Source organism: Lentinus tigrinus, assembly GCF_003813185.1.
Source record: "Lentinus tigrinus ALCF2SS1-7 unplaced genomic scaffold L226scaffold_5, whole genome shotgun sequence".
NCBI lineage: Eukaryota > Fungi > Basidiomycota > Agaricomycetes > Polyporales > Polyporaceae > Lentinus > Lentinus tigrinus.
Window position 1 is genome coordinate 584,559 of NW_027137914.1, and position 21,718 is coordinate 606,276.

General features: G+C 57.7%; 9 protein-coding genes across 9 annotated transcripts; 5 read left to right on the forward strand and 4 right to left on the reverse strand.

Moving 5' to 3' along the window:
* The first annotated feature begins 3 nt into the window (after nucleotides 1–3).
* On the forward strand, nucleotides 4–5,660 carry L226DRAFT_610217 (uncharacterized protein). Its single transcript, XM_067686133.1, has 31 exons — nucleotides 4–50; nucleotides 108–238; nucleotides 308–385; nucleotides 443–795; nucleotides 849–909; nucleotides 968–1,004; nucleotides 1,058–1,151; nucleotides 1,202–1,235; nucleotides 1,287–1,752; nucleotides 1,805–1,906; nucleotides 1,960–1,975; nucleotides 2,029–2,184; nucleotides 2,245–2,501; nucleotides 2,557–2,667; nucleotides 2,722–2,736; nucleotides 2,789–2,911; nucleotides 2,963–3,001; nucleotides 3,054–3,095; nucleotides 3,150–3,194; nucleotides 3,245–3,328; nucleotides 3,376–3,659; nucleotides 3,711–3,750; nucleotides 3,804–4,022; nucleotides 4,079–4,104; nucleotides 4,153–4,677; nucleotides 4,737–4,745; nucleotides 4,802–4,849; nucleotides 4,901–4,964; nucleotides 5,014–5,055; nucleotides 5,115–5,175; nucleotides 5,230–5,660. Exons 1-31 carry the CDS (start codon nucleotides 27–29, stop codon nucleotides 5,319–5,321), a joined length of 3,678 nt encoding a protein of 1,225 aa, XP_067538839.1. The 5' UTR covers nucleotides 4–26; the 3' UTR covers nucleotides 5,322–5,660.
* On the forward strand, nucleotides 5,203–5,657 carry L226DRAFT_287639 (uncharacterized protein). Its single transcript, XM_067673607.1, has one exon. It carries the CDS (start codon nucleotides 5,335–5,337, stop codon nucleotides 5,587–5,589), a length of 255 nt encoding a protein of 84 aa, XP_067538840.1. The 5' UTR covers nucleotides 5,203–5,334; the 3' UTR covers nucleotides 5,590–5,657.
* Nucleotides 5,661–6,636: 976 nt separating the features above from the next.
* L226DRAFT_531615 (uncharacterized protein) lies at nucleotides 6,637–7,366 on the reverse strand. The gene has a single exon (XM_067680112.1). It carries the CDS (start codon nucleotides 7,079–7,081, stop codon nucleotides 6,734–6,736), a length of 348 nt encoding a protein of 115 aa, XP_067538841.1. The 5' UTR covers nucleotides 7,082–7,366; the 3' UTR covers nucleotides 6,637–6,733.
* A 54-nt stretch (nucleotides 7,367–7,420) lies between these two features.
* On the reverse strand, nucleotides 7,421–8,912 carry L226DRAFT_543692 (uncharacterized protein; the record flags this gene model as incomplete). The annotated part of the gene is made up of 2 exons (XM_067682215.1): nucleotides 7,421–8,665; nucleotides 8,748–8,912. The coding sequence occupies 2 exons, from the start codon at nucleotides 8,910–8,912 to the stop codon at nucleotides 7,421–7,423; spliced, it is 1,410 nt and encodes a 469-aa protein (XP_067538842.1).
* A 388-nt stretch (nucleotides 8,913–9,300) lies between these two features.
* Nucleotides 9,301–13,077, forward strand: L226DRAFT_558268 (uncharacterized protein). The gene is made up of 8 exons (XM_067683231.1): nucleotides 9,301–9,435; nucleotides 9,486–9,533; nucleotides 9,826–9,970; nucleotides 10,043–10,214; nucleotides 10,267–10,697; nucleotides 10,773–11,101; nucleotides 11,425–11,850; nucleotides 11,953–13,077. Exons 1-8 carry the CDS (start codon nucleotides 9,406–9,408, stop codon nucleotides 12,652–12,654), a joined length of 2,283 nt encoding a protein of 760 aa, XP_067538843.1. The 5' UTR covers nucleotides 9,301–9,405; the 3' UTR covers nucleotides 12,655–13,077.
* A 390-nt stretch (nucleotides 13,078–13,467) lies between these two features.
* L226DRAFT_287682 (uncharacterized protein) lies at nucleotides 13,468–14,577 on the reverse strand. The gene has a single exon (XM_067673608.1). It carries the CDS (start codon nucleotides 14,109–14,111, stop codon nucleotides 13,518–13,520), a length of 594 nt encoding a protein of 197 aa, XP_067538844.1. The 5' UTR covers nucleotides 14,112–14,577; the 3' UTR covers nucleotides 13,468–13,517.
* Nucleotides 14,578–14,645: 68 nt separating this feature from the next.
* On the forward strand, nucleotides 14,646–18,170 carry L226DRAFT_456926 (uncharacterized protein; the record flags this gene model as incomplete). Its single annotated transcript, XM_067675335.1, has 5 exons — nucleotides 14,646–15,422; nucleotides 15,485–16,004; nucleotides 16,065–16,143; nucleotides 16,209–17,770; nucleotides 17,830–18,170. The coding sequence occupies 5 exons, from the start codon at nucleotides 14,646–14,648 to the stop codon at nucleotides 18,168–18,170; spliced, it is 3,279 nt and encodes a 1,092-aa protein (XP_067538845.1).
* Nucleotides 18,171–19,285: 1,115 nt separating this feature from the next.
* On the reverse strand, nucleotides 19,286–20,515 carry L226DRAFT_502703 (cyclin-domain-containing protein; the record flags this gene model as incomplete). The annotated part of the gene is made up of 5 exons (XM_067677890.1): nucleotides 20,316–20,515; nucleotides 20,208–20,259; nucleotides 20,057–20,147; nucleotides 19,757–19,996; nucleotides 19,286–19,651 (listed from the first exon to the last, which is right to left on the reverse strand). Exons 1-5 carry the CDS (start codon nucleotides 20,389–20,391, stop codon nucleotides 19,286–19,288), a joined length of 825 nt encoding a protein of 274 aa, XP_067538846.1. The 5' UTR covers nucleotides 20,392–20,515.
* Nucleotides 20,516–20,699: 184 nt separating this feature from the next.
* On the forward strand, nucleotides 20,700–21,702 carry L226DRAFT_531621 (60S ribosomal protein uL11). Its single transcript, XM_067680113.1, has 4 exons — nucleotides 20,700–20,751; nucleotides 20,812–20,907; nucleotides 20,968–21,115; nucleotides 21,174–21,702. Exons 1-4 carry the CDS (start codon nucleotides 20,737–20,739, stop codon nucleotides 21,410–21,412), a joined length of 498 nt encoding a protein of 165 aa, XP_067538847.1. The 5' UTR covers nucleotides 20,700–20,736; the 3' UTR covers nucleotides 21,413–21,702.
* Nucleotides 21,703–21,718: the final 16 nt, after the last annotated feature.

Here is a 21,718-nt window from a genome sequence, read left to right on the forward strand (position 1 = left end):
CCACGTTCTGCGGCCACACAAGAGCCATGTCTAAATCGCATGTGTTCGAGGTATGCATATATGCCATTTATTGCGTAGCTATGGCTCTAAATACGCACATACTGCAGTATAGCAAGAGCAGTCGCGCGACGTGCCATGGCCCGGCGCCATGCAAAGGTAGTCCGATCGAGCTCGGCACTCTGAGGTACGGCCAGGTCAGCGCAGGGAAGTACGGAGAGACTGTTGAGTGGCGGCATTGGTGAGAACACGCGTTCCGTCCTGCTTCGCCTGTCATTGATTGACTTTTTGCCTCGCACGCACATCACAGGGGATGTGTGACGCCCGACATTCTCACGAAGCTCGCCGCGGTCAAGCTTGAGACTGTTCCCGGGTTTAACAACCTGTAGTACGTGTCGTTGCATGATACCTGGGCTTTCGCAGCTCACGAAGACGTGTCGAATAGCCCCGCAGACCAGAACAAGGTTAGACTCGCAGTCAGGCTCCGACGCGTCGACTCTGCAGATATCCCCGCCACAGCAAAGGATCCCGCTCTGTCAGCGGTTGGGCCCAGTCAGAAGAAGCGCAAGCTGCAATACGAGGCCTCGTTGAATGCTTCCCAGAACACGCCACCGAGCTCGCAACCGAGCTCCTCGCAGCCTTCCTCTTCCCAGCCTCTTCGGCGCATCTCAGGCCCTCCCATGTCCCAAATCGCTCAGTTGGTTGAGGAGCCCGAAGAGGACGTGCCTGAGGAAGAGAGCAGGGACGAACTCTATGTTATGCTGAAGACGGCCATAGTGGGTGTACAATACTACAAGGGTACGTACGCGGTCGCAGGGATTTTGTTAGTTACATTGACGAGTGAGGGCCAGGCTTGGTCGGCACCGGAGAGGAGGTAGTGCTTGCTCGCCAACCACAAAACCAATATGATAGGTACGTTTGCCACGGTGATGATCCGGTGAACGAAACCCTCGACGCAACATTCTCTCAGGAATGCCATCCAAGTGAAGAATATCGGAGGCCAGCAGGTACGTCGAGTAGCCAAACCACTTTAGAATAGCTGTTGAGCGGCGGGATGTAGGTTGGTCACATACGACGAAATGTCGCCGCCAGACTTGCGCCCCTCATGGATAGTAACCTCATCAATGTGGAAGGAGTCGTGCACGAAGGCAACGGTAAGATTGCAACCGTTCCGCGCCCGAATGCTTGTCTCATCTCATTTCAGTGGGCGTCCGCAGCAAAGTATATGAGCTCGACATGTAAGCAAGGACGCTGTCTTGCTATATGTGCAAGACACTGATTGTGTGCAGGACGTTGAAGATCTATGGACCAGCGGACAAACGTGAGATTCTAGAGCCCAAACTTGTCTGGGCTACTCCCGGGCAGCGCGGATTTCCCAAAACTGCCAGGAACGGTGTTCGCGCAGTACCTGGCGCGCCTGCTCCTCGGGCTACGCCTGCTCCTATGCCATCCTATTCCCAGCCCTACAAACCGGCTCCTGCACCAACGCAAGAACGTCAAGCTGGCAACTCGGCCGCACAGCAGGAAGCCATTCGCAGACAGCAGGAAGCTATGCGGAAACAGCAGGAAGCGTTGGCGAAGGCGCAGGAGCTGAAGCAGATTCTCGACAACCTGGAAAAGGTCAATGATGAGGGTCGACGGTCTTCGCTGTTGGATACGCTATGCGCCGTCGACGACGTGCTTGGGTTGCCTGTTCATCCGACTCCCCCTGGTATTGCGACTGGAGAACTTACAGTAAACTTGCTCAAACATCAGGTAGGTCCACCATCATGCGAGTATATGCGTGCTTGTAACAGACGGCATACAGAGCCAAGCCCTCCAATGGGGTCTCCAGCGCGAGTACCCTGTTTTGCCGAAACAGGAGAGCGACAAGCCGGTACAATTTTGGCAGTATCGCAAGGGCGCGAAGGTATGAGTTCTCATTTGTCTCGGATGATCGTCTAAACTGCGTGAACTACACAGGCGTATTACTACAATAGTACGGAGGACGTTTTTGAACGAAGGTGATAGTTGCTGATGAAGAGCTTGCAGTCGCTACGAAGACACCGCAGGAAGCTGCGCCGGTGCTGGGAAGAGGAGCCCTGTGTGCAGACAGTATGGGCTTAGGAAAGACTCTGACTATGCTTGCATTGATCTTGACGACGAAGCCTGACATCCCACGCGACCACTCCAACGCGACTCTGATTGGTACGTCGGGCCTCTCCTTCACTGGAATATCATCCTCATGGCAATAATGCCTCGATGCAGTCGTTCCTCTCTCCGTGATGTCCAACTGGGAGAAGCAGATCGAAGACCATGTCAAGCCCGGCGCACTCAGTTACTGCGTGTATTACGGAAAGAACCGGTCATCTCTGACCTCCAAGGAGCTGAAGAGATATGACGTCGTGATCACTACGTACCAGACGGTCACGCAGGAGCATGACTTGAGCTCGGTCGGTAAGGGTACCGCACCCCCCGCGAAGAAACAGAAGACAGACAAGGGCTTGTTTGATGTGGCGTGGAAGGTACGTGAGGGAGTATCCCGCGTAGTGAGGGGCAATGACAGACTTGCCCATGCAGCGGATCATCCTTGACGAAGGTCATAACATTCGCAACCCAAGGACGAAGATGGCCAAGTCAGTCTGTGCTCTCACTGCTCAGCGTCGCTGGGTCTTGACCGGTACTCCTATCGTGCGTATTCAGTCACTTCAATGCAGGACCGTAGTATTAACCAGATCCGTGCAGATCAACTCGCCGAAGGTATATCCTTGGGATATGGAAAACTTGACGCCTTGCTAACCTTTGTTCTTAGGACCTCGGGTCTATCCTCACGTTCTTGAGAATCTGTGCACCTCTGGACAACGAGGACTTCTACAAGCGTATGGTTCTGCGCCCACTCAAGGACGGCGACCCTGCCGGTGCTGAGCTTTTGCGCGTGCGTGTTGCGCACACTGTAGCGTTGTCGTGATGTTGAGCAGAGTTGCAGGCGTTGATGAGCCAAATCTGTATCCGGCGTACCAAGGAGGTAGGTATCCTCATGATGCTCTCGTCGTATTGCTGCTGATTGGCCGGTGTAGATGCAAGACAAAGATGGCAACGCTCTGGTGCCGCTACCACCTGTAGGTAGCATCAATGCAGTAATGAGTTATTGCCGCTCATTACCCCTTCTGCAGGTGGACATGACGATGATACCAGTCACATTGACCCCACAAGCGAGAGTACGTCCGATTTTCTCGATAACATTACCCAACCGTCTAATGTTGAGTAGGAGCTGTACGACGCAGTGGAGCAACTCTCACAGGAGCGTGTCGGAAACCTCATCCGGCAACATGGTTCTATCAACGCGGCTGCGGTATGTGTCATTCATCTACAGTAGGTTCGGTGCTGACTGTTTCTCAGGTGCAATCGAACGTCCTCAGTTTGCTCACAAGGATGCGTCAGCTCGCTCTACACCCTGGGCTGCTTCCTCCCAATTACCTTGAACAGTTGCGATCCCAGTTGCAATCCGCTGATCAAAGCGAGGAGGATGGCCCGGCACCAGTCCAGATCACCCCTCAGGACAAGATCCGTCTGCAGGGTCTCCTCGCTCAAGCCATTGAGGATTGTGAGGAGTGCCCCATCTGCTTCAGTGTCCTGAACGACCCTCGTATCACTTATTGCGGCCATATGTATTGTCTGCCTTGGTAAGTGTACGTACAGCATGGGCGACTCATCGTGTTTCTGACCTTGTGTAGCATCACCGAGGTTCTCACTCGCGACCCCAAGTGCCCTATGGTGAGTACTGCGCGAGCTCTACCTTCTATCATACCTGAAACCCAGTGACGTAGGACCGACGCCCGTTGGGACTCACACAACTGGTGGAACCTGCACCACCCACCGATCTCACGCAAGCACCGGTACGATACGACGATGAAATAGAAGAGGACGACAACGATCTTCGGACTGGGTCCTCTGCCAAGATTGACCAGCTCGTTACCTTGTTGAGGCTCACTCCGGAAACCGACAAGTCCCTCGTCTTCTCCCAGTTCACGTCGTTCTTAGACAAAGTGAGTGATCTAATGCATACTGTCTCCTTCGATATCAACCTAACCGTGATCGCAAGATCGCAGAGACGCTGGATAAAGAAGGGTGCGTTGGGATATTTTATCGTGGAACTTGCTACTCATTGCCGGACAGCATCCCGTATGTTCGCTTTGACGGGAAGATGTCTGCTCGTCGCCGTCAGGAGACTATCGCCCGCTTCTCCGTGCCCCTCGAGACGGACTCCGTACCTTCACTGAACCAAGCTGCACCTCCCTCTCTGAGCCAAGCTACGGCACCGCCGTCGAGTCAACCGACTGAGCCGGCTTCGTCGCAGCGCTCCTCACGCCGCCGCGGTCGCTCTACCCAATCTTCAACAGTCATTGAACAGACCTTCGCTGATGACGACAAGGACGATGACTTCGTGATGGGCGATGATGCCCAGGATGATGACGACGACTTCATCGACGACGAGGATGACGACGCGCCCTCTCGCACACAGTCAAAGAAAGGCAAGGGTAAGGCAAAGCCGACGACCAGAGGCAAGAAGAAGGCCAGCGTTCCTAGCACGCCTGTGGTGGACGCCCCCGAGTTCGATGGCGTCAACCCGCGTGTCATGCTCATCTCGCTGAAAGCTGGCGCGTTGGGGCTGAACTTGACTGTTGCGAACAACGTCTACCTGTGAGTGAAATCCTTCGATCCTTTGTCGTCTGTTTAGAGCTCACGCTTCCGCGTCGCAGGATGGATCCGTAAGCGCATAACTTTACATCTTGCAATTAGGTTGAGATTGCTCATGTCGATTAAGGTGGTGGCAGGAGGGCATTGAGTCGCAAGCCATCGATCGTTGCAACCGGTAGGTTCCACTTAGCCATCACCAAGTCTTCGCTCGCTGACGGCGTTGAAGCATCGGCCAGAAGAAGCCCGTGCATGTCTACCAGCTGATCGCAGAGAACACTGTCGAGTCCAAGGTAAGGCGCGTCTACGTTACCTTCCCCTTTGGTCTCACTATCGGTATAGGTCATTGAGATCCAGGAGAAGAAAAAGAAGCTCATCACCGAGGTGAGTACTACGTACAGGCTTAGTTTGATGCCTGTTAAATTCACTGTGCTCTCCTACAGGCGTTCTCTGGCATCAAGAACACGGAGACTCAGCGTCAGAAGAAGGAAGCTCGTCTGCAAGGTGAGCGCTCACCTTTTGAGGAAGCAAGCATCGGAACACTCATTCGCATCGAAGAGCTTGTCCAGCTGTTCGGCCTCCAAAGACAGGCTGGATCCCAGGCAGGGGCGAACTCATCTCAGAGTACCCTCGATACTTGGCGTGCTTGAACTTTCCGTCAATATGTTAGACCGATTTTTTGTTGTCTTGATTATTATCCTCAAGTTCCAGCTATCCGCTGTATTGCAGTGTATATACCGTACCAGGGCTGTTGCTCTTACTAGGTATCATACGAGCCTCTATGTCCAATGCTGCGCCACTACTTTGCTTTGCGGATGGTTGCCATCCGGCATGCGGACGTTCGACGAGGGTCGGCCAGCGTTTTCAAACACCGGTTCCAACGAGGGCACGATCTCCGGCCTTCCAGAACTTGCATAGTTGGTTATGGGGCAACAATTTCTATGGTCCTAACGTTAACCTTCTTTTGCGAGCTTCCCTGCCACACCATCGCTGCGCACTGTCTGCCTGAACATTCAAACGGGGTCAAGCGTCGTCTGGACGAGGTCTCGCCGGAAGCACCGAAGCTGCCGGGGCGCGTGGACACGGCCTGGAAGTGAGGATAAACTTTGCAGGACGTCTTCGGCGGAAGGTAGTAATGCAACCGCACCAAAAGGTGCACCCGTGTCTCCTACGGACAAAAGGCTCCCCTCCGGTCTGTGACGACGTCCGCAGGCAGCAGTAGCAGCAATGTTAAGCTTCACCGACGCAAGCACATGGATGCCGGTCGATCGACCGCAAGACCCAGCGGCGAGATATCGCGGGATGCGCAGCATGTACGAAGCTCTGCGGTGGCCCCGCATGACAAGCATGACATAGCCGCTGCCGAATGGTAGTGTCTGCTGTTCAAAGAGTAGACGTGCACGGTGCACGCTGCACGTTGCCCGTCCGAAGGGCGCTCGACCCTGCAGCGCTCCACTGGCACCTGCGATAAGTACTGAAGCTACTAAAGGCTGAGCATCCCGACGAAGAGCGGACTCGGATAAAAACGCCTTCTCGAGTGATGGGCACCTTGCACAATGCAAGTGAGTGGCACGGTAGTTCAACAGAACCCGCTCGTCGGAAGGTGCCCATGATCCCAGAACCGGTGCTGCGATCCATCGACCACGCGGGCCCCGGGACGAGAAGTAGGTCTCATATATGGCAGAAGCACGCCTTGCGTCGAAGTAAATCCGAAGCTGCTCGGAAGTTGCAGCGTGTCGACTGAGCCGTCGCTGTCAGACTTGAGTATCACGGTCTCGCCGCGCGAAAGATACGCCTGCGATGCCGTCACGCACGCAATTGAGAGCAGACAGGACTTACAGGATGTGGCCTCGATGCATGATCCGGGAGTCGGATGCGCGCCAGAACCGTCGGAGCTCGTACCGAGTACTTATACTGACCGGCGTGGCCGCACTGGTCTGACCGTTAATCTTGCGCACGTATCTGGCGGTGGAACTGCTGGATAGCCTGACATAAGCCCTCCTCATTTCTCAGGAAAAGAAAAAGTGGGGCTGTGCGGGAGGACGAGCCGAGCTGATGGGAGCTACCCGGCCCCGCCAGGTGCAGCCGGGCAGCACGAAAACCTTCGAGTCTTTCTCTGCTCCCCTCCTCGAACACCGTTCAATGTCAACCTTGAACACCTGTGCTGGCTTCTAGTCAAAGATGCGCTCAAGACGAGAGTAATGACGGCGGTGGTGGTGGAGGAGCGCAACCCTTCTGCCCTCGCGCCGGAAGCAGGTCCCTGTCGGCTGCTTGTTGCCCCGCCGTCACCATCAACTCGCCTCGTCCTCCAGCACAGCCTCACTTTTTCTTTTCCTGAGAAATGAGGAGGGCTATAGTCGTGACCGACCCACACAGGACGAGAGCCGAGGGTTGCGAGAGATGTCGCCATGGTGAGTGGTAGCAGGCACACGACCGGAGTTGCTGTCGCGTTCAGGTGACCCTGGTGCGATAAGGCTCAGCATGTGTTGAGTCGAACTAACTCTCTCCGACGCTCGTCTGTCATCTCATATCGTTGAGTGTAAGTCCAGAGTACAGTAACGGATAAATACAAGCGAAGCAAAGGGGTCGCAAGTCCGATCTAACCTAAGTATGATGTATGATGCGAATGTCCGTCCTGAGAAGACTCGGCGCGTCAGAAGCGAACCTAGAAGAGCAGCGACCACGAAGTGCACTCACCAGATGCCACTCCAACAGCGTCTTAACCGACACTTTAGTTGCGGGCGTAGCATCACCTACGCTGTTTGGCGCGGATGACCCTGTCATATGACTCCGCGATCGGATTGCGATATGCGAGCACGGTGAGGTGTGCGCTGAGATACGGCGGGGGAAGTAGCGGATGAATGACCTCCAAAGCAGCGCTCTGCTCTTGGGGCGGGAAGTGTGATGTGAACGTGATGGGCGTGCGAGGCGGAGATGGGGTAGAACGGAGGGCAAAGTTCGTCAGAGCTGCGATCGAGGAGCTAGAAGATATCGTGGACAGCGTCCGTTGCCGATCGTGGTTAGACCGGCTGGAAAGCTTCTCGCTGGCAGAAGACTGAACGGGCATGGTTGCACTGGAGGCAACGGAGGATGTGGATGTGCGCCGGAGCTGCTTGTGCGCGGGAGAGGACGAGGAAGGAGAGGAGAGACTCGGCGATGCCGACGCGGTGCGTATGCTGGTGGGGGAGCCTGCTCGGTGGCTCGTGGGTGAGGAAGACGTTGTTGACATCTGCCCGGAAGCGTTGTCCGGCAATACAGTCGTTAGAGGGGCGAGAGGGGCGGGCTTTACCGCAAAGCCGTGGGCATATGAATGCCCGCGAATTAGCGGATGTGGTCTCAGAGTGGGGGAAGTGACGGAGTGCGTAGACGGCGGTCGCGTCATGGACTGTCGTTTGTAGGCAGAATCAATGTCAGGAGACCGGCGAGGGGGAGAATGCGTCTCAGAGCGCGCCTTGCTGACAGGAGGCGTCGGGCTCGATATCTCTACTTGCAGACGGGGCTGATCGCTCGGCCGAGACGATAACTCCAGCTGCGGCGGCTTCTGGTCATTCGACGCGTAATCGCGCGCAGGAGTGGCGAGAGGGAGTTGGGAGGGACGTGCGGTATCAACACGAGGCAAAGAAGGGGGGACGGCCTTCGGGGTAGCAACATCGTGACCAAATGTGGCGTTCACCTGAGTCTGCTGGGCAGCTTGGACAGGCGCAGGCTGAGCTGCTGGCCGGGGTTTAGCTTGCTCGATCGGTGTAGTCTCCGCGTCTGATTCGTTGTTTGGTGTCGCGGCGCCACTCTCGCTCGAGACCCACTCATCGTCATCCTCCCCTTCATCAGGGCTGGAGATGGAAAAGTCGGGTTTCTGCTTCGCACCATTCTGCTTCGCGGCGGTATTGGGGGTGGGGGCCCGACGTATGGCCGCAGGCTGGAGGTTCTCGCGGGAGTGCACGCGGATGCCACTGTTGGACCGCATGAACTGGGCGTTCGCAGCTCGTGCATTGGGCTGTACGCAGCGCATGGAATTAAAAAGGAGAGCGCATGAGGGGGCGGCTGCGAGCAGATCGTCGCGCATGGAGTTGACGCACCTCGTGATGGAAATGGGCGGACTTCTTGGCTTTATCAGCGACTCTGGGGGGCGGGGGGTCCTTCTGGGTGAATTGGAGATTGAGGCCGAGCTTGGAAGAGCCTCCAGAAGAAGAGCGCGAGTGAGAGCGGACCTGGCCGCTGGGCCGATGAGCTTTCGCGGGCATTGTCGTGGTGGAGGAGGAGGGCGAACAGACAACACAGGCACCGCGGACCCGGACCCAACACTGCGCTCACAGCGCCTCTGCACCCGGAATCTGCACACCGACAGCTCCGAACCACTCGCCTGGTCCTCCCTGGTCCCGCGACCAATCTGCGCGCGCTGGTTTGCGCACTCTGAACGTCTGCCGCAGCGAAGAAGATGAACATTGTCTGGCATGTCTGAGTCTCTGCATCTGCAGCCTGCTCTGCGCTGTCGTTGGCCTGCCGAGGGCCCTCTCTGCGCGTCCCACGCTCGCCATTTTGTGGCTCCGCAAACTTCGGCTACTTCAGAAGAAGCGGCCCATATCGGGAAATCCACGTGAGCTAGACGCGGAAGCGCAAGATTTTGCGGAGACGCTCATCCATCCATTGCGCTGCCGCCTCCTGTGTCTGGCCACACTCGAGCTTGAGCTCAAGATACACTTACATTCGAAAACATCACTAGGAGGGTAGTCCAAGATGGAGCGGGTGCAGTTTCAGCAGGAGCAGGTGTGTACTCGTACCGCGTGAGCTCAGGAGCGTTCTAACCAGCCTTCTAGATGCTCGCTGAGCTGAAGGACCTCGTCGAGAAGGGTCTGTTCACTCAAGTACGTGCTCGTATCGTCGTTGGAAGCGTGTCCGCTGCAAGCAGCTGCTCTAGCGTGCGCTGGTCTGGTCTAGTCGAATGCCCATGCGGGTTGCTGCCACAACCATTCAAGCAAGCTATGGAACGACAGACTCCCTTGCTATCAGTACAATGCTGCACCACATGACTCTGTCCGGACATGGAAAGCGCGTGTAGACCGTGCTGGACATACCGACTGAGTTGCAGCGCATACGCTTTCATACCCACAGTCCCAGGAATCATGTCGTAATTGACCGATAGTACCCCGCGCACAGAAAGAGGTCAAGCAGATAATGCAAAAGCGGACTGTCTTCGAGACCGCACTCGTGCGACGCATTCCCAAGAAGAGCGACTTTTTGCGATATGCCGCATACGAGATGGGCCTCGAGGCTCTGCGGAGAAAACGGGCAGAACGAATGGGTGCGTGCATCCGTCAAACACACTGTCACCAAGAAGCTGACCGGTGTATCGTGCACTTCAAAACGTGGACAGAGCTGGCCAAGGGCCCGCCGTCCATCTCAGACTACGCGCTCGTCCGCCGGCAGTTCCAAATCTTCGAACGTGCGCTCAAGAAGTTCAAGGGTGACGTCGGCCTCTGGCTGCAGTACATCCAAGTCGCGAAGAAGGAACGCGCGCGTGCACTAGTCGGACGCATTACCGCACGGTACGCGACCCCATTCGGCGGTATACGCTCCTTGGCCCTGACGCGTCGATAGTGCGCTCCAGCTACACCCCAACGTTCCTGCGCTATACGTGCTCGCAGCTTCGCACGAGCTTGAACATCTGTCCCCTACTGCGGCACGGACCTTGTTGCAGCGTGGCCTCCGCCTAAATGCGGACAGTGTCGAGATGTGGCGGGAGTACGTGCGAATGGAACTCGGGTTCGTGGAAAGCTTGCGGCGTCGATGGACTGTCTTGGGAATCGACGTGAAGGGAAAGGGTAAGGAGACTGGTGCCAGCAAGGGCAAAGGGAAAGAGCAGGCGGGTGATGCTGAAGACCCTTATTGTGGGCTCGGGGAGGCTGTCGGGGACGAGGAAGCGGACCGCATGGTTGTAGACGGGGAAGACGTCGACGAAGACGATGCGGCCCGAAAGGAGGTCATGGCAGGCGCGATTGTCAAGTCGGTGATATCCAGTGCCGCAAAAGGTGCGTCACCTGGACCGACGCTCGTATGCACGCACTTCTGCAGTGAACAGTGAAGGCTGACGAGTGCTCTCACAGCAATACCGAAGATCGAGCTCTTTTCATCTCTACATGAGCTCATATCCGCATATCCTTCGCCACCATCACTTCGAGAAAGCCTCCTCGATCACCTGCACGCGCTCCTCCAGGAGACATTGCCCTCGCACCCGGCGGCGATCAAGCTATCTGCGACGCGACACCTGAACGCGGGCCTCGTGGGCGAGCCTCTCGTGGACGCATTGAAAGATGCCAACGAACGATTGTTGACGTACATCAGAAGCACCGAAGGCGAAGTGAAGCCAGGGGTTGCCGACGTGTACGCCGAGTTTGTCAAGGAATGGTGCGGAAAGGACGTCGATGACACATTGGTGAGTTCCTGCCTGAACTCTCCTATTTCCCTGATGTGCTGCACTTTCCTGCGGATCCCTGACCGGAAGCGCTGCGCCCGGTCTACGTCCGAGTTTTCCTTCGCCCGAGCCGAAACCCATCATCCCTGTCTGGCTGTTGACGTATCTTCGCACTTCGTGCGACATACGCACGCATCTCGTGCTGGCACTCGCGTACCGAGCTCTGGCCTCGATCGGACTGGGCACCGCGCGGGGATTCGCAGCAGGTCGATCGTTCATTATCCTGTCTCCTAACGTGTCCACATGGGGATTGTCGTACTAATCGCCTGTTCCCCGACCAACAGAAGGCCTACCTGATCACGTCCCTCCACATCCTGATACGCCAGCTTCCCGCCCCCGTCCCACCTGGTCTGCTCGCGGCGCACATACGGCTGCTCGCGTCACACCACGCGTCGCTCGGTTCCGGGCTGCTTCCCGCAAAGGCTGGTACGCCAGAAAAGATCCTGCGCATCGCACGCAAACACACGACGAAGGCCCCAACGAACGCGGCCGTATGGCTAGCACGCCTTGGCGCAGAACGCCAATTTGCGACCGAGGAGGGGATAAACACCGCGTGGGAAGAGGCCCGGAAGCACGCTGCGGGCGATCGCGTCCAGGACGTTTGGCTGTGGGGCCTTGAAACCGCAAACCGGCGCCCATCTAACCTCAACGGTGCACCGGGAACTGAAGCCGAAGCTGCGGAGGTAGAGAGTGACGTCCAACTGCTCGAGGTGAGTGCACTTTACACTGCAAGCTTACGCACGGACTCGGAGACTGACCGTTGACTGGTGCGGTCCCCGCGTTATTGCCCATTCCCATCTCGCCCTGCACAGCAATTGCTTCACGAAAGCTCGCTTATCCGGGAGCCCGCGGCGGCGGGCACGCTCCATGAGGTGCTCCTGATACGGTACGCAGCGGCATCGCACCGCGCGCTGCTGCATCGCTTCCAGATCACTCCCGCCACGATCGCACAACCCCCTCGATCATCCGTGTCCGCCCCACGCCGAGCTGGACAGCGCGACGTTGCGAACGTGCGGGGAAACCCTTCGCCATCCGCCGAAGCGCGACTGGCACGCGTGCGCAAGATAGGGTCTGCATATACGCCCTCCGCGCGGGTCTGGGCCGAAGTGTTCAGGCAGGAGGCGGGTAATGTCGCTAGCACACCCGCATCTGCTAGTGCTGGTGCAGCCGCGGTCGCGGGTGGGGCTGATGCCGCGAAGAGCTATTTCGGGGACGCGGATGGAGACGAGCGCGTGCTACGGGCCGTCTACGAGTTCTGGCGACAGAGCGAAGGCGTCGAGGCGACGGTTGCGTGGGCCACATGGTTGCTGCGCAGCGGTAGGAGCAAGGATGCGGTCGCGGTCGTCGCGCGGGCCCGGAGCGTGCTCGGGGAGACGGCCGGAGAGGTCGTCGAGCGTCGTTGGAAGACTGTTCTGGACGGCCCCGAGGATGCTGGTGCGAATGCCGTCGCCGAGGAGACTCCTTCCGCAGTGTGGTTTGTAGATGGTGCTGCGGAGGAGGTGTTTGCACTGTAGTATTGTGCCCCTCCGGGACCGTGGGGATATGGCGTTATTGTCTTCTGCGACATACGCATAGCAATGCGGTTTGAGAGTTCGATCATGTTATGCAGAAGCCTGGCGGAAGGACCTCAAATTTGCCCCAAATGGTCTGAACTATGAAGTGCGCAGTCCAGGTCACCAAAATAACCCAAGCCTGGTGTCTGACCTGTGTCAGACTTTGGTCTTGTGTGATACATTCCGATTACACCGAGTACGCATATATGTAGAACTTGGCTCCATGTGTGACAGAAGCATGACAGATCACGTAGCCTTCAGTTCAGCCATGGAGTTGTGTGGAAGGGATGACGGGGATAGCTAGTTAGGGTTAACGGAGGCGAGTGTTTGATAAGCTTGTCCGCAATTGCCGTACGTGGCGTATTCTGAGTATTTGGGTTGGTTACGGAGGCGCTGTCAGAGGGCGTATGCGAATTACAACACGTTGTCCATGTGGAAGGCTTCGAAGGTCTGCGAAGCTTCGCAGGGAAGGCACGATGTCGCCATCGCTGCAGCGGCAACGGTGTTAGGCTCCGGAGGTGCGCATGCCAAAAGAGGGGTTGCCGGCGGAGGACTGACGGCGAATCTGGATGGGCCTGCGCTGCCTGCGCAAGAGAACGGGATCAGTTCCGGAGCTGCTCGTCATGCAATTACTATTACTTATTGCTGGGGCTGTCCAGTTCCTGGTCTTGGGGAGATCGCGCACGGCCGGTGTGGATCAGGACGCGCATGTGCCTGGAGTCTGACCGGGAGCACATGGCAGCATGCGGGCGCACCCCAGGGCTGCGCCGCGGCGCCAGCGAGCGAGATCGAGAGTGCGTCAGAGAGGGACACGGACGTGCCCTTCACGGTGGCCCGGCGAATTTAGGTAACGGGCAGGGCGAACTGTCGACAGGCCGCACAGAGGATGGGCCGGTGGGAGAGTTGACAGGCGCATCCGAGGGAGCGGAGACTGCAGCAAACGTTCGTATGGACGAGGTGGGTGGGTGAGAGCGCGAAGAGGCGTGATCACGATGCACGCGGTGGACATCGGATGGCGAGCGGCGCGTCGAGGGCCCACATGGCGGCCAGGGGCGGGCGGAGCCAAGTCGCGGCAAGCTTAGCGGGGTGGTCGGGAGCGCAGTCTGGGTCTCGGTCGTCGCAGAAGGCACGTCCGTCGGGGGCGACAGCGAGGACGGGGCCGGGAAAGCGACGGGGAATTGGGTGGGGGACGAGGAGATACGGTCAGCACATGGGCTTGGGAGCACGCGGACGGGAATAGAGATGGGGGGCGGACGGATAGATGTGATGGGGGCTGATGGCATTGAAACGGCGTGCACCGCACTGCGAATAAGCCGGGGCAGGAATAATAATGGGTGAAATAAGGAATGGTAGAAGAAGACACGCGTGGCTCCGTGGAAGAGAAGACCATGTGCTGCGCCAGACGTGCCCATCCCCATAGTCCTTAGCCTAATCTCCTCGTGTCGTCCTTCTCCTCCTCCCCCCTCTTCCTCCTTGGTCGTCCCCTCGCGTCGTCGTGGTTGTTGTCAGCGGTGAGTCCCCTCCTCCTCCCTCGTCCCCGGCCTCTGCTCACACCCAGCGCCACCAATCTCGTGCACCGCACACCCATCACGCCCCGCTATCCTCGCGCGCCATATTTCAATCCCCGCTCGCTAGCTTTGCCTCCTGCTGCCATCTCCCACAAGCCTGCCTGCCTATCGCTTCCTCCAAGCCAGGCTTGCCCCCTGCTCGCAGACGTCCTGGGGCGTCCGAGTCTCCCCCGTGTCTGACAGGAGCTCTTTGGAGAGCCACACGCCCCGTCGACTGGTCAGGTTCAGCCCCCCGCCACCTCTCTGCATGCATATCGAGCCAGTCCTCGTCCGTCTCTAGTCCACGCCTTTCTCCCAGACATCTCGCCCGACCTCTCCTCTCTCGAGAAGAACAAGAGCGCAGAACCGTCTACTTCCGGCTTACGACCACTTGCTTGTCACCTAATGTTGCAGTACCCAGTCCAGCTCCCCCCACTCTCCCTGTCCTCCTCAAAGCGCACGCCCGCCCATGGTAGAGACAGAGACATAGACGACCGCCGCAATGGACATTCCCGCCTCGCAAAGCTCACTGTTCATGACCGCGTCGTCCCTCCCCTTCCGCCCACCATCCCCGTAACTCCCCTCTCCATCCCCACTGCTCTATCCCCCGCCTCGTCCGCGTCTGCCTCTACCTACCCGTCCCCACTTCCCTCCCCCGTACTCCCAACCTCCCTCGCCAAACCCATTCACCGCTCCTCTCTCACTTCTTCGCCTCGGCAGCTCCCTAGTCCCGTCCCTCGTTCTCCCCACCCTCTCCGCTCCGAACTCCCCTCGTTTGACGGCCGCTCCCGCTCGAGTGGCCACTCGTCGGTATCTTCGAGTATCGTCGATGTTCTCTCGCAGGGTGACTTGGTTGGAGAAGGCCTGTACCTTCAGGGCGAGATCGTCTCACGGGTCCCGATAAGCTCATCCGAGCCGCGGGTCGACTACGATGAACCGGCGAAGGAGTTTGAGGTCGTCAGGAAACTTGGTACAGGTAGCTATGCTGTCGTGTATCTCGTGCGCGAGGTTCTCTCGCGCCCTGTGCCCTCTGACGACGGCCATGCTATCGCTGTCGGACGCATGGACCTGGACGACGGATCATTCGGCAACCAGTCTACGGAATACGGTCGCGAATACGCTATCAAAGTGTTGTCGAAAGCAAACCTTGACGAGGATGCTCTCACATCCCAGCTTTTCGAGGTGCGTACGCATATATGCGTGCTTATGCCATGATAGCTAACATTCGGGCCACTTTCCCACAGGCCACGATTCATCAGTCCCTTCCGGCCCACCCCAACATCGTCACACTTCATCGCACTCTCGAGACCCCTTCTTTCTTGCTTCTTCTTCTCGAGTTCGTGCCCGGTGAAGACCTTTTCTATTTCCTTGAACAAGCCCGCGACCACTACGAAATCGACCCTGCCACCATCGACTTGTCAACCTCGCCTCCGGTTTCGGACTCAAGCTGCGCCTCCCGCACCCCGCCAACACCCAGTCTCCTCTCGTCGCTCAACCCTGCGCAGCTGCTCTCACGCACCCGCCTTCGCCTTATTGCGTCCATGTTCTCGCAAATGAGCGAGGCTGTTGCCACCTGCCACGATAACTCCGTTTTCCACCGCGACATCAAGCCCGAGAACTTCATTGTCACGGACGGTTGGACCACGCTCCCCGATGGGCGGTCTGAGCGTAAGGTCGTTGTCAAGCTCACTGACTTCGGCCTGTCTACAACCGATGTCGAGTCGGCGGATATGGACTGTGGCAGTGCTCCCTACATGAGTTTCGGTATGTCCCAATTGCATGCCGTTACCATTCATTCGTCGTGCTCACCCCACGACGATATAGAATGCCGTAATAACATACATCCTACTTATTCACCGCGAGCTGCCGACGTCTGGTCACTTGGTATCGTGCTTATCAATATGTGAGTGGCGGGTGCAGCCTGCTCGTTTGATCTATCCATTCATTGATTCTTTGCCCGTCTTTTAGGTTGTACCATTATAACCCCTGGACGGACACTACGCTAGGCGTGTGCTCGTCGTTCGAGCTCTACCGCCAACAGCCCGTCAATTTCTTCATGCAGCGTTTTACTGGCATGACACTTCCCGTTGCTGAGTTCCTGGCCAACAACGTCTTCTGTATCCTCGACGATCCGAAGGACGACTCGAAGCGGATCTCCGCTCGGGATTTCGGTACTTGGATCAAGGACCTCCCCACTCTCCTTGGTGGTCCCTCGATGCACGGCCATACTCGCACAATCTCCATCTCCTCTGTGCAGGGTCATCGCCTTTCTTCCATCCCCCATTCTCGCCGTCCCTCACTGCGCAACTCCATGGTTGCAGGAGAGCCGATCTCCCATCGCGCTTCTCGCAACCTCTCGCGGGCGCCTTCCTTCGCACCCACGTACGAGCACAAGCTTGAGAGCCCGATCACGCTCCCGTCTGTGCCCGACGGTGAGAATGAGCAGGAGAGCATATTTGCGGAGCACATTAATGACAGTCACGACCAACACGAACACGACGGCGAGGTGGAAGGTGAAGCTGGTTCACGCTCTGCGTCTACGCACAAGCGACGTAAGCGTGGCGCTAGGAAGGGCAAGGGCTCAACGTCGACGATGTCTCCAACAAGTCCTGCGTCTGTCCACGACGTCACTCTCGAGACTCTCGCGCAGGCATCCCAAGCTCTTGCCCGCGAGATCTCTCGTACGTCGCGTACCTCCGCAGCCCCCCAGCCTCCGCCTCCCGCCTCGGACGTTCGTCCCATCCCCTACCCCATTTCTCCCGGCATGGCTTTGCCGCCACTTACCCTCCTTAACTCTTCCGTTCCTATTTCTCTTGTGCCCTCAAGTTCCACGACTCCGTCTATCTCCAAGAAGTCGTCGAAGTGGAAGCTGTCCTTTGGCAAGGGCAATGCCAGCACGGCTACTGGTGCAAAGCTTACCCCTGCCGCCGAGGACGGCCTCACCTCGCCCGAGCCTGTCACGCCGAGTGGCAAGCAGATGTCCGCGACCGCCAGCAATGTCACGAATTTGCTGATGAGCCTGAATCCAGACCAAGCAGCGCCTTCGGCCAAGTCGCCCCACACACCTGCTCCTCACTCCGCCGGGCGCGACCGCGACGACGACATGGCGTGGAATCGTGGCCGCCGTCCCAAGGAGTCGCCGTACTCTGCCAGCCCAACGGGCAGCGCGACATGGGGTCCCTCCTCCGGATCACCATTCCGCTCACAGCACCCGCGCAGCAGTCCCGAGCGACGCTATGGTGGCCCCTACGGCAACAACGGGGACAAGAGATCCGAACGCGGAATCTCGCCGTCAAGTACACGTAGCGGGCGCCCGCTAGCATCGAGCGCGAGTTCGATGGCGTCGAGCAACTGGCGCAGCTCCATGTCTAGCGCTGGAACGTCGACTTCTGCGTTCACGCGCTACAGCAACAACAGCACTCGCAGCGTGTCGACAGCGGCGACGAGCGTGTCGTCGCAGAGCTGGCGCAGCCAGGGCAGCAAGTACACTCAGGACTCCACCCAGTCGCAGATGCCTGCGAACGTCAAGTGTAAGTTTCGTCCTCCGGTACCTTGCTCCGCATCGACTTACATTGTTCCTCTTCTCCAGTCGTCACTGGCACTCCGTGGGAGCTGTACCAGCTGCCGCGTCAGATGTATCCGAACCCTGACGACGCGAAGTTCGGGGGCCCTCCCGTTCGCAACCGGCGGGCGAAGAAGCCAAAGGACCTGACTTTGGACACGATCAACGAACGCCCGCAGCACCCGAAGTCACCCCTCGGTCAGCGCACGGATGCGTCGACGAGCACAACCGACCTGGATCATGTTGGCCGTGGCGACGGTGGCAACAGAGATCGGGAGGGAAGTGATACGGTGGATGGTACGCCGCGGAAGGTGCAGAAGGGACAGATCAACGCTCTCGCCAAGATGTTGTCTGCCCTTCGCCGGTGAGCGTTCCACTTGCTACGCTCCCGCGCATCAGGCGAAGACCTGCGGCCGGTTTCGTCTCGTTCGTCCCTGCTCGTCGGTAGACGTTGTTCCGCGTGCGCACTCGCCCTTGCTGCTCGTTGCATGGGCTGGTGCGTTGTACTAGTATTCGTCGACGCGGGCCCCCACCCGCGGATGGAAAAACGGAATCGCCTTTCTTCGTCGTGACACGCACATTCTCTCGGCTCTGTTCATCGTTCATCAAGCCTCTCCGCTTTTCCCTCACCTGCAATTCATCACACCTGCCCCGCTCATCAAACAATGCCCCTCACATGTGTACTGTTCTCCGTCATTGCCGTAATTCACCCCCTTCATCCTCGCTGCGTCTCACGTCTGCGCAACCCTGCCGGTGTGCGCGGTGGGACAATTGCACGGACTGTTGCCCTTCACCCTCCCTCCGCTTAGACGACCTGCCGCCCACCGTAGCGTACTGTTCCGAGCCACCAATGTCTCAACTGCCTGTACGATACTCCTGTCGTCGTCGAGAATACATTGGTTGGACGTAGTTCTATGCATACGAGGAGTTGCGTAGCGTCGTCTTCGCTGGTACGGGACGTGTATAGTATCTTTGCTACGCTCGTTGCACCCACCCCATCACTCCCTCGTTTTGCTCTCGCATCTCTCGTACTGCAGTACGCATTGCAATGTTCCCGGTTAGGTACATATTTGGTTAGTTCGTGTCGGACTGGGAACTTTGCCCACTTCCATCCGCTCGTTTAGCACGCTCCGTGGTACGTCGGTAGTAGGATCGTAGGATCGTCGGACACTCCTTTGCAGCCCGTTGTTATTTACTTGTGTCATTTGCCACTCCCTTGGAAGGATCGTGTGATATACCACACCCGGTGGAACGAGTCGACCGTCGCAGGTCTCGCGTGTAGTTAGATAATCGGTTCGTGTCGTGTTACAGTACTGCTAGTGGAAACACACAAAGTATTGGCTCTAATTTAATACCGCTACTTGTCATCCTTCTACACATGGTCCCACACACCCTGTGCCCCCGCCTGAACGTCAAACATCCGAACATCCGGAGGAACTTCCACGCTAGTGGAGCCGAGGACCGAACTACCCACGGATGGTTATCATGATGTGTCCATGTCCGTCTCCGACTCGAGCTCCTGCGCCTGCTGAAGCGCCGCGAAAGCCATGTTCTGCTCCAGCGTGGGAGGCTGCGGTGCCTCCGGTGCGAGGGTGGCCGTGTCGATGAGAACGGTGGACGGTTCGCGCCTCGAGGCGGGGGGCACGTTGCCGGATCTGGGTGGGTGCATGGCTTGCATGGAGGGCTGTGGGGTGGGAGCGGGCGATGAGGTAGGGGAGAACTCGGTGTCCATATCGCTGTCGGATGATGACAGGCCGCTGGAAGACTGAGCATCCGGGATGACATAGCCGCCCTTGCTGAACGTGCGAACTAGATTGACGTAGTATTCCTGCAGGACTTCGCGGGTGCACTGCATCGCAACCGAGACGGATCGGGGCAAGCATGATTGGGGTGTAGGGTTAGGACACAGGTATGCGGCACGCAAGATGCGCAGATAGGAGGAACAGATGCTGACCGTGAGCTTCCAGTGGATGATGCGCAGGAACTCGCGCTCGAGGACATTGAGTTCCGCGACAGGGATTCCGCCGACTTTGGCGTAGACGCTATTGCTACAGAATGTGTCACACAAGCACTTGCTGGAGACACAGATGGCCGAGATGACGAAACGATGGCAGGTGAGGGAAGAGAAAACGAAGGCAGGCATCCGCGCAGATATCTGATCGATGTAGTGCAGGGTTATTAGCAGACATATCCGCTGGCCCCTCTATGTAAGTGATGTGTACGAGTGTACCAATAGATAAGTGGGCCGACATACCTCAGCTTTAGTGAACCTGACTATACGTCGCAGGTAGTCTAGGATGGATATCCCGGGGGCAGTGCGCGAGTGGAAGCGTGTGAGACTTTCGCTGTGCGTTTGGAAGTGTCATCGGTAACACTCCCTGCTATACGTGCAGGGTTCGACGCACGGAGACAGAGGTATCTGGTCGTTGTGGGCCATCAAGCGTTCCATCATGTCGGCTGGCGAGGAGCTCAGCATCGAGTGCCACGAGCAGGAAGACAGACAGGGGACGCACCGATGAGTTGGACGAGGACATCTACATCGACGTCTTCGAAGGCAGCCGGCAGTTCGACCCTCCCTGGAGATTCCATCCACCCATTGCGGCAGCCGAGCCCGCCAACTGCCAAGTGTCGTGCTCGCTGTTCCCGACGATGAGCGCGAGCGGAGGAGTGTGGGGAAGCAGATACTCAGGCCCGGACGACCGCCCGGCCAATCAAACTCCTCGCGTAGATCATCTCGATATCTGTCGCCCAGCCCCCTGCCAGCGCCTGGTGCACACTTTCCAGCCCTCGGCACTTCCCGAGCCACCTATACAGCACCTCAGCCGCTCCCAAACCTTATTTTGAACTATACGCTTCGGTACGGGACTGGGATAATCTAACCAGTCGTTCTGTGTACTCCCGCCGCCGCTCCTTCCCTCCCCTTCGACACTCGCCATGGCCCCCAAGTTTGTGCGTCGCAATCTTCTGGATGTCTCTGTCCTTGCGCTTACGACGGACTCTGTTTCCTAGGACCCCAACGAAATCAAGATCATCTACCTGCGGGCGACGGGAGGTGAAGTCGGTGCCTCTTCGGCACTTGCCCCCAAAATTGGTCCTCTGGGTCTCGTACGTCGCTATGTGCTGCTGGGATAGTGAACACAGATGCTCAACGGTCGTGCAATGCAGTCGCCGAAGAAGGTCGGTGAAGATATCGCCAAAGCGACCTCTGCGTGGAAGGGCCTCCGCGTAACCGTCCAATTGACCATCCAAAACCGTCAAGCCAAGGTTGACGTCGTCCCCTCCGCCTCTTCCCTCGTCATCAAGGCGCTCAAGGGTGTGTAGAGATCGTTGCGTTGGAGCAAGCGTATGTCCTTACTTCCTCGTAACCACAGAGCCCCCACGCGACCGTAAGAAGGAGAAGAACATCAAGCACTCCGGTAACGTTACCTTCGACGAGATCCTTGACATCGCACGCACCATGCGGTCAAAATCCCTTGCGAAGACCCTCGCGAACGGCGCGAAGGAGATCCTCGGCACGGCACAGAGTGTTGGCTGCACGGTTGACGGCCAGCCTCCCCACGACATCATCGACCAGATCAACAGCGGGGAGCTCGAGGTGCCAGAGGAGTAGATGATGTACACGTACGGCATGCTTTCTATCACATTATTTGACTTTTCGTCCAGCGTGGCCCGCACTCGCAGCCTGGCTGTCCGATGACTTTTGCGGGTTATGCGTGTATGTACGCAATTGTATGACTACTGGACTGCACCTGTATGCACCATTGCCATGTAATCTCGTGGCCCGATTGTGCAGTCCATGATGCATTTCAGGATGATTCTTCCACTTCTTGAAAGCTCATAAAACTCCGGCCACTTTACGCTTGTTTCGAGAGGATAATTGGAGGCAGAGATGTCCAACGGACCGCTCCCGGACCGA

Bases quoted from the DNA above. Each gene is read 5' to 3' on its own strand.
- L226DRAFT_610217 (XM_067686133.1), top strand. From the start codon at position 27: ATGTCTAAATCGCATGTGTTCGAG. The intron at 51-107 runs GTATGCATATAT...CACATACTGCAG, and splicing joins CTAAATCGCATGTGTTCGAG to TATAGCAAGAGCAGTCGCGC. The intron at 4,965-5,013 runs GTAAGGCGCGTC...CTATCGGTATAG, and splicing joins AGAACACTGTCGAGTCCAAG to GTCATTGAGATCCAGGAGAA.
- L226DRAFT_287639 (XM_067673607.1), top strand. From the start codon at position 5,335: ATGTTAGACCGATTTTTTGTTGTCTTGATTATTATCCTCAAGTTCCAG.
- L226DRAFT_531615 (XM_067680112.1), bottom strand. From the start codon at position 7,081: ATGGCGACATCTCTCGCAACCCTCGGCTCTCGTCCTGTGTGGGTCGGT.
- L226DRAFT_558268 (XM_067683231.1), top strand. From the start codon at position 9,406: ATGGAGCGGGTGCAGTTTCAGCAGGAGCAG. The intron at 9,534-9,825 runs GTACGTGCTCGT...CCCCGCGCACAG, and splicing joins AGAAGGGTCTGTTCACTCAA to AAAGAGGTCAAGCAGATAAT. The intron at 10,698-10,772 runs GTGCGTCACCTG...GTGCTCTCACAG, and splicing joins GATATCCAGTGCCGCAAAAG to CAATACCGAAGATCGAGCTC.
- L226DRAFT_287682 (XM_067673608.1), bottom strand. From the start codon at position 14,111: ATGGGGATGGGCACGTCTGGCGCAGCACATGGTCTTCTCTTCCACGGA.
- L226DRAFT_531621 (XM_067680113.1), top strand. The intron at 20,908-20,967 runs GTACGTCGCTAT...CGTGCAATGCAG, and splicing joins AAATTGGTCCTCTGGGTCTC to TCGCCGAAGAAGGTCGGTGA. The intron at 21,116-21,173 runs GTGTGTAGAGAT...TCGTAACCACAG, and splicing joins CGTCATCAAGGCGCTCAAGG to AGCCCCCACGCGACCGTAAG.